Genomic DNA, 10001 nt, shown 5'->3' with positions numbered 1-10001 from the left:
GGTAACCCAATCACAGAAAAACACACATGGTATGCACTCATTGATAAGTGGCTATTAGCCCAAATGCTTGAATTTCCCTAGGATACATAAGACAAATGAAACTCCAGAACGGATAAATTAAAATGTGAATACTTATCCCTTCTTTCAAAAGAACAAGGAGAATACCTTCAACAGGAATATAAGTAAAAGATTAAAACAAACAGAAGGAACACCACATTCAGGCCCTGCCCCATGTGGCCCCATACATATACAGCCACCCAATTAGACAAATGGATGAAACAAAGAAATGAAGGGTCAAGCAGAGCCGGATGTAGATCTCCTGAGAGACACAGCCAGAATACAGCAAATACAGAGGCAAATTCCAGCAGCAAACCACTGAACTGAGAACAGGACCCCCATTGAAGGAATCAGAGAAAGAACTGGAAGAGCTCGAAGGGGCTCTAGACCTCATATGAACAACAATGCCAAGCAACCAGAGCTTCCAGGGACTAAGCCACTACCCAAAGACTATACATGGACTGACCCTGGACTCTGATCTCATAGGTAGCAATGAATAGCCTAGTCAGATCACCAGTGGAAGGGGAAGCCCTGGGTCCTGCTAAGACTGAACCCCCAGTGAACGTGATTGTTGCGGGGAGGGCAGCAATGGGGGGAGGATGGGGAAGGGAACACCCATAAAGAAGCGGAGGGGGAGGAGTAAGGGGGATGTTGGCCTGGAAACCGGGAAAAGGAATAACACTCGAAATGTAAATGAGAAACACTCAAGTTAATAAAAAAATTTTTTTAAAGAAAAAAATAAAATAAAATCACTACACGTTTCTTTTTCCTATCTAAATACTAGATATTTCTCAGAAAATTGGAAATAGTTCTACCTGAATACTCGGCTATTCCACTCTTGGGCACAGACCCAAAAGATACCAGAGGGACACATGCTCCCTGATATTCATAGTGGCCTTATTTGCAACAGCCAGAAGCTAGAAATGACCCAAACATCCCACAATGTACGAACGGATATTGAAAATGTGGTACATTTACACAATGGAATACTATTCAGCTATTAAGAAGGAGGGGCATCATGAGTTTTACATGTAAATGGATAGAACTAGAAAATATCATCCCACATGAGGTAAACCAGACCCAAAAGTATATACATGGTATGTACTCGCTAATAAGTGGATATTGTCCAAAAAGTTCAGAATACTTAAGAATAAATACCCATAAAATTTAAGAAATTTAACAAGCAGAAATGCCAAATGAGGATGCTGTAATTCCACTTAGTAGGGGGAAAATAATCATGGGAGGCAGAGAGAGTAAAAATAATTGGGTGAGAGAGGGGAAGGGGAAAGGAAAAGGGGGACAGGACCAGGTATGGGGGATAACAGGAGAGAAGCACAGAGGTCCAGCAAAATGAATGAAATATGGAGCCTCAGAAGATAGAAGGTGGGGAGACCATCTAGAGAGTACCATAGATGTGTGATTTGACTCCCAGGACTCAATGAGTGTGACTTTAGATGAAATGTTCAACAATGGGGAGAGGGAACTCGAAGAGTCCACCTGCATAGATAGAGCCTCAAGAGGAGGGAGGGGTTACCAACACACAATCAAAATTTCTGACACAGATTTGTTCCTGTCTAAAAGAAATGCAGGGACAAAAATGGAGAAGAGACAGAGGTCCAGTGATTGGCTTAACTGGGGATCCATCTCAGAGGGAGACAGTAAGGTCTGACACTATTGCTGATATTATGAAGTATACACAGACAGAAGCATACCATGGCTGCCTCCTGTGATGCCCAACCAGCAACCGACTGAGACAGATGCAGATAATTACACCCAAGCATTGGACTGGAGTTGGGACCCATATGTTTGAATCAGGGGAAGGATGGAAGAAGCAGAAAAGGAGGGCAACCCCATAGCAAGACCAGCAGTCTCAACAAACATAGACCCCTTGGAACTCCCAGACACTAGCTGGTCCTAGACCCCCTACAAGAGAGGACTGGCTGGTCTGCCCTCAGTGAGAGAAGACATGACTAATCCTTGAGAGACTTGAGGTCCCAGGAATGGGAGAGGCCTGGGGGGTGCAGGGGCATCCTCTCAGAGACAGAGAGGAGTAATTGAATGATGAACTGTCACAAAGGGGACCTGGATGTGGGTTAATGGCTGGATTGTAAATAAATTGAAAAAAGAAAAGTAAATCAAATCACGTATTTCTTTTCCTATTTAACTAATTCCAGATCTCTCAAAACAAATGCTTCCCACCTTCTTGTCGTATTATATTGTAGTAACCTGATAAATCAAATCAGTGTGGTCTATATGTGCATGGATGTAAGACCATTTACTGGATCTTGGGCAATTTACCTGTGGTCAATACCCTAAAGTAGGATTCTCACTTCCCAACATCCAGAAGCTTATATTAACTGTTCATCTAGGGTATGGCTTTGGTAGCCCCTCACTGACTCTCTGCTAGAGTTTTGATATTGTGTAGGTCTTATTCAAGTAGCTGCAGCTTCTGTGCATTTGTGAGTGCATCAGCTCTGTCATATATAGAAGACAATATTTCACAACACTCCTACTGATCCTATGGCCCTTGCAATATCTCAAAACTGCAAGATACATGCAACATAGACAATGGAATAAGATGTATTCTTATACTACATGAAGAGTACAATAAAGTCTATAATACAACATATTACAAATATCAAACCAGAATGCAGCAAAATATGTGATTATGGGTTTCGCATACACACAAACTCTGTAAAATAATCATGGAAATTACTGATGTTCTACTGCTTTGCCATATCTTTGTGAACTAGTGGCTTTTTGCTGTATAGGAATACAGGACCCAGGCTTAGTTATCTCCAATAGCAGTAAGTGATTCACATGTTTCTTTACAAACACCTCAGGAAATGACAGTGTCTTCCTACCTTGCCCCTCCCCACATCTGTACTAGTAGTACAAGAAATGTTGATGAGAGCAAGCTAGTCACAGGCAATTGGTGCCTTACCTTATTAAATAAAAGGACCATAGTAAAGAAAAGTGGACAATAATTTGCTATTCATTATTTTTGTAAAAAAAAAATAGAAATTTGTCACTTACCATCTATCACCTGAAAGATAACAAAGTAAGAATTTTCAGGCACCCAGGAGAGTTTTTAATTAGTATAGGTCTCAAAATATGATTATTTTAAGCGTTTCAGGATTCTGGAACTTTACATGGTTATCTTATAACCTTTTGGCCCATATGCCATTTTCTGCTTGTAATACTTTGATGAAAAGGGCTGCCATTATCTTATATATTTTAATGATTGCTCACAAATTAGTGGAACCATTGGATAAGGAGTAGGAAGTACAGACTTGCTGAAGACCATTATGTCACTGGGAATGGGCTCTAAAATCTCAAAAGTGAATGTGCTGTGTCCAATTTCACCAAATAAGAAAATAATCCCCCGATAATGCTGTCTTTTTGTAATAGCTGCCTTGGTTGTCATGTTTCTTCACAGCAATAGATCACAATGGAACACTACTATTAACAACTTGTATCGGTATGATACATGAGGTTCATTTGTACTAATATTAGATTATAATGATTTACTAAACCTTGCTTAGCATTCTATTTTTATTCTACAGAGTTGTTTGGGTGTTTTGTTTTGTTTTCCCTTTCTGTCCATTTGGATTTGAAAAAATGCATAGTGATATTTATCCATAGTTAGAGTACTATGTAAAAAGTATTTCTACCCTAAAATCCATTTTGCTCATCCCTCCTTCACTCTACAAAAGCATTAGAAACCAGTGAGCATGTTTATTAGCTTTATTATTTTGCAGTTTCTTGGATACCATGCAAAAAACTGACAGCATTTACAAACTGGCTTTTATTAGCCTATTGTAACTTTAATTTTTCCCAGTCTACTTTTAATGATGATTCTTAAATGCTTTAGCCTCTCTTCTAGCTCACCACCCACAAGAAGTAGTGGAAAAGAAAGGCTACAAGAGAAATAGAACTATTTAGAAATGTTTTTGTATAATATCCCATCTGCATTCTCAAGAAATCAGCAGTTCAGTTCACAGGTCAGCAGCTGCAGTTTGATCCAATAGCAAACACTTCCCCAGTATACCAGCAGTCCAGTTTGGTAGTATTGGAATAACAGCAGCAGTGGCACAACCTAGCAGGAAGAGCAAGGCCTCAGCCAAATCAGCAAAAGAAAGCAGAAGGAATTTGGATCACCAGAAACACCAGAAGTTCTCAGCTGTGCCTCTCAACAAAGCAAAGATCAGTGAAGACTCAAGACGAAGTGTTGCACAGCTAGCTGTATAAGTGAGCCTAGCCCAGCCTACTTCATTTAATTCTATTTATACTCCCTCCAAAGATCATGTGTTTCCATGGGTCTTGCCTCACCAAGGTTCTTCCCTCAACATTTGAGACTGTCTCAGCTGTCATCACTCTGCCAATTGACAAGAGTCCAAAGAAGCTGCAAGAAGACACAAGCTACAAGAAGACACAGCATACCACAAGAGGATTTTGGTGCATTTCTCATTATGGAGTCCTGACAAAATGAGCTCAACTATGAAATGTAAGGTGGAAAAATACATGTGTGTCATTGTTGAAGTATCCTTTGTCACATGTCCTTTCATGTGCTTAATTTAGCAGAACACCTTTTTCCTTGTGTCTGCTTCAGCCAAATGTTCCTTTACTTGTGTGCTTTAGCAAAACATCCTTTCATTTGTGTCTCCTTCAGAAAAACACTCCTTTACATGTTTGCCCCAGCAAAATACCATCCAACACTTTCCAAAGAACCCTTAAATTTCCATTTCATCTATTTAGGGAAAAATTTAGCAGGTAGTGGTTAAACTGAGTATATATATACAGCTTCAAGAGAAAATATGATAAAACTGAGGTGAGAATAAAGGAGCATCAACAATACTGCCAGTTTTCTACTATCAAAGTATGGAGATTAATGAGTATTTCCTTAAATATTATTAAAATGTTATAACTGTAGGGGTGCAAACACATCAATGTACAATACAGCATACATGTCTAAACTATGTGTAGCTTATATCATTTGCCTCTTTGTATATGATTTCTACATAATAACTAAATAAAATTTCTAATAACTGTATAAAATATTGCTTGTTTTAAAAATAATAACTAGCAGAATTTTAACACACTTGCACACATGCACACACTCACAGTGCTTTAAGTTCTGCTAAGTACTAGCTTAGCAGCATTTAAGTAGCCTTTAAATTCTCCTGTTCTATTTTACTGACCTACCTGTCTTACCATCAACTACTATCAACTGAATTAGGAACCTCTGCTTAGGGGGAGGTTGATATTCAGGGACAGAAAGCAAAATCTCTTTGTATAGTGTGAAAGTTTTGTAGTTGAGCAAGTAGCAGTCTTTCTTGTTATCATAATAAAATATGAATTAAACTGCTCTGAAGACCTGCTTGAAGTTGGTTCAAAGGTTTCAAACTTCCTGATATCCACCTAGCCATAATTCATCACACACTCAGAAAAGCAGGTCCTTCTTCTTACCATGGAAAAACTGTCCATAACCACAGCACTCCCTCAAAGCTCATATCACAGTCCTGCCACTAGATATAATACCTCAGCTTATTCCTACTTCTCAGAACCTTCAAGCCCCACATAGGTCTTGTTCTTATCCTTGTTTTTATCTTTTACAAAGAACACTTTCATTTTATTTAGTGATTGTCAAAAAACACAATGAGTTGAGTACCTGATTACCACCACACTAGTGCAAACAATAAGAATTTGAGGAAAATGGATAAGGTTACAAACAAAATAGGTTAGAAATATGGGCATAGGTTGATCAGTAAATACCAAATTATGGATAGGAAGAAAAAAATAAGAGTTTTCATATCTTTCACTCTGCAGTTATTATAAATACTATGCATTATCCCAAAAGCAAAAATAAAAAAAAATCATACTAAGACAGAGTGGGTATTAGAATAAGTTACTATACTTTTTGATTTGGATATGATGAACTATTTACATGTATGAAAAAATCACATCATGCCCTATAAAATCCACCAGATTTGAATATTGGCAAAAAAAAAGTGGAGGGGAAGAAAAGATGGTTCTGTGATTAAGAGTATGAACTCCTCTCCTGAGAGACCCAGGTTTGTTGTCCTGCACCTGTATTGTGGCTTACAACCATCTCTATGCCACGTCTCAGGGGATCTACCATATTCTTCTGAACTTTGCAGGTACTCAGCACACACATGGCACACAGACATATCTCTGAGCATAAAATCAATACACAGACACAAAAATGCTAATAGAAACACTGCTAAAAATCACACTACATAATAAGATTAAATATGAATAATTAACTTAAAAGAAGATACAGTTTCATCATCTTCAGAGAAAAGGATGTTTTCTATGAAAGTTATAAACCTGTCCAATAAAAAATCTTGGTGATGATGATTAAAAAACAATTAAAATGTATGCATGTCAAAGAAAAATATGTAGAATATTTGTGAGAAACCTCAAGATGGCAAGATACTGAATGTCATCAAGAAAGTTATATAGAGAAGAAAATGATACCATGAAAAGTGAGTGAAAGAAAGGGATCCACATGAAATTTCCCTGGCAAAGAACAAAGGATGGACGGGAGAAGAGGAGAAAGAAGTAGGGATGCTAAGACAGACAATCATGCTCATCGTTGTGAAAACAGTCTCCTTCTAAGGATATGTTTCAGTGCTCCTTTTATATCCCGATTCCTCAGACTATAAATAAAGGGATTCAGCATGGGTGTGACCACAGTATACATCACAGCCACAATCACATCCTTGTCATTAGTGTTATTAGATGAGGGGACAAAATAGAGTGCAATTATGGCTCCATAGTACAGAGAAACAACAGAGAGGTGAGAGCCACATGTGGACAAGGCTTTGCAGATTCCCTTGATGGAAGGAGTTTTCAGAATGGTGATGCCTATGCGGACATAAGAGACCAGGATACATATGAATGGTGGGATAGTGACCATAGTACCTAAAGTAAGAATAAGCAACTCATTGATGGTGGTGTCTGAGCTGGACAACTTCAGCATAGCAGAGAGGTCACAAAAGTAGTGTGGGATGGTATTGTTTCTAAAGTGAGATAGTCGAGCCAAGAGAAGGGTGTGCACAAGGGCATTGCCAGTGGATAAAGCCCAGGACACAATTACTAGAAAAAGACAAAGACTCTGACTCATGATGGTCATATAGTGTAGAGGATGGCAGATGGCCACATACCTGTCATATGCCATGCAGGTCAGAAGAAAGCTATCAAGATCTGCAAAAACTATGTAAAAATACATCTGTGAAACACACCCCGCATATGAAATGGATTGCCTGTGTGTCAGCATATTCATGAGCATCTTTGGAGCACTAACTGATGAAAAAGAGATGTCAGTGAAGGCCAAGTGGCTGAGGAAGAAGTACATGGGGGTGTGGAGGTGAGAGTCCAGCCTGATGAGCAGGATGATGAGCAGGTTCCCCAGCACAGTTGTCAGGTACATGGCCAGGAACAGGACAGAGAACATGCCTTGATCCTCTGTACGAATAGGGAGCCCAAGGAGTATGAACTCAGACACAGTGCTCTCATTATCTCTCCACATGGTCTTCTGCTGCTGCTGAGAGTGAAAGAGGAAATGGAAAAGAAAGAGAAGTGATTTTACTATCACATTGTAAAAATATTTTGTGAGTCACCAGTACTGAATATAACATTACTTTAAACCACTGAGTACATGTTTTTTATCTTAATATGGTGATTTTTGTTGCAGTAATGAGCTGCTGATGCTTTGGAAAATGATATAATGTGCCCATCTTGAAAACAGCTGATTGTTTCTTAGAGGGAAACAGTGAAACATCAGAACAATTATCAAATCAGATACAGTTTTTCCACAAGTTGCCTTGATTTCATCAAGGCAATTTTTGATTCAGGAAATAGTATCTAAATTATTACCAGCAAAAAAGAAACAAGATTTCAATGACTGTTCATCTTTTTAACCTTTCTTGTATCCACTTGCCTAAAGCTGTTTTTCCATGAATTAAATCCAAAGAGTGGAACCCTGGAGCTTCTTTGGATCTGCAAAAGAATAGAATCTGGGGAATTAGCAGAAGCAACATGTGCATATGGTCAAAGCATCTGTCCAGGAAAAGAATAGAGTATAGCCCTTGGTCCTTTGTCCTAATGGGGAGCCAAGAGGATATGTCAACAATATACAAACCAATGACAGCTTGCAAAGAGCTTTGTGTTTTCCATTATTAACAAATTCTCAGTCAATGTACTAACACTTTCCTCATTTTTCCTAGGCTATATAAACTGACTCTGATTTCAAATTAACATCTCCAGCTCAAACATAAGCATCTCAAACAAGTAAAATATCTACTGAAAATATTTGACTTTCCCACCACATCTTAGATCAGCCAAATTCCTTGTGGATTTTTTTTTTCCTTGTGGATTTTTTTTGTCTTGTTTTATTTTGTTTTGTTTTGGTTTTGGTTTTGGTTTTGGTTTTGGGTTTTTTTGGGGTTTTTTTGTTTTGTTTTGTTTTGTTTTTTATTAACTTGAGTATTTCTTATATACATTTCAAGTGTTATTCCCTTTCCCGGTTTCCAGGCAAACATCCCCCTCCCCCCTCCCCTTCTTTATGGGTGTTCCCCACCCATCCTCCCCCCATTGCGGCCCTCCCTCCAACAATCTAGTTCACTGGGGGTTCAATCTTAGCAGGACCAGGGCTTCCCCTTCCACTGGTGCTCTTACTAGGATATTCATTGCTACCTATGAGGTCAGAGTCCAGGGTCAGTCCATGTATAGTCTTTTTAGGTAGTGGCTTAGTCCCTGGGAAGCTCTGGTTGCTTGGTATTGTTGTACATATGGGGTCTCGAGCCCCTTCAAGCTCTTCCAGTTCTTTCTCTGATTCCTTCAACAGGGGTCCTATTCTCAGTTCAGTGGTTTGCTGCTGGCATTCGCCACTGTGTTTGCTGTATTCTGGCTGTGTCTCTCAGGAGCGATCTACATCCGGCTCCTATCGGCCTGCACTTCTTTGCTTCATCCTTCTTGTCTAATTGGATGGCTGTATATGTATGGGCCACATGTGGGGCAGGCTCTGAATGGGTGTTCCTTCTGTATCTGTTTTAATCTTTGCCTCTCTCTTCCCTGCCAAGGGTATTCTTGTTCCCCTTTTAAAGAAGGAGTGAAGCATTCACATTTTGATCATCCGTCTTGAGTTTCATTTGTTCTAGGCATCTAGGGAAATTCAAGCATTTGGGCTAATAGCCACTTATCAATGAGTGCATACCATGTGTGTTTTTCTGTGATTGGGTTACCTCACTCAGGATGATATTTTCCAGTTCCAACCATTTGCCTACGAATTTCATAAAGTCATTGTTTTTGATAGCTGAGTAATATTCCATTGTGTAGATGTACCACATTTTCTGTATCCATTCCTATGTTGAAGAGCATCTGGGTTCTTTCCAGCTTCTGGCTATTATAAATAAGGCTGCTATAAACATAGTGGAACATGTGTTTTTTTATATGTTGGGGCATCTTTTGGGTATATGCCCAAGAGAGGTATATAGCTGGATCCTCAGGCAGTTCATGTCCAATTTTCTGAGGAACCTCCAGACTGATTTCCAGAATGGTTGTCCCAGTCTGCGACCCCACCAACAATGGAGGAGTGTTCCTCTTTCTCCACATCCTCGCCAGCATTTGCTGTCACCTGAGTTTTTGATCTTAGCCATTCTCACTGGTGTGAGATGAAATCTCAGGGTTGTTTTGATTTGCATTTCCCTTATGACTAAAGATGTTGAAGATTTCTTTAGGTGTTTCTCAGCCATTCGGCATTCTCAGCTGTGAGTTCTTTGTTTAGCTCTGAACCCCATTTTTAATAGGGTTATTTGTCTCCCTGTGGTCTAACTTCTTGAGTTCTTTGTATATTTTGGATAGAAGGCCTCTATCTGTTGTAGGAATGGTAAAGATCTTTTCCCAATCTGTTGGTTGCC

The 10001-nt window shown here is 39.3% G+C and overlaps 1 protein-coding gene across 1 annotated transcript; it reads right to left on the bottom strand.

Annotated features, from left to right (window-relative positions):
• Window positions 1-6670: 6670 nt before the first annotated feature.
• Window positions 6671-7612, bottom strand: LOC116900038 (olfactory receptor 50-like). The gene has a single exon (XM_032901833.1). It carries the CDS (start codon window positions 7610-7612, stop codon window positions 6671-6673), a length of 942 nt encoding a protein of 313 aa, XP_032757724.1.
• Window positions 7613-10001: the final 2389 nt, after the last annotated feature.

The sequence above is a fragment of the Rattus rattus genome, chromosome 5, assembly GCF_011064425.1.
Source record: "Rattus rattus isolate New Zealand chromosome 5, Rrattus_CSIRO_v1, whole genome shotgun sequence".
Lineage (NCBI taxonomy): Eukaryota > Metazoa > Chordata > Mammalia > Rodentia > Muridae > Rattus > Rattus rattus.
Note: the sequence above shows the minus strand (reverse complement) of the source record. Positions and strands in the feature narration are given on the sequence as shown.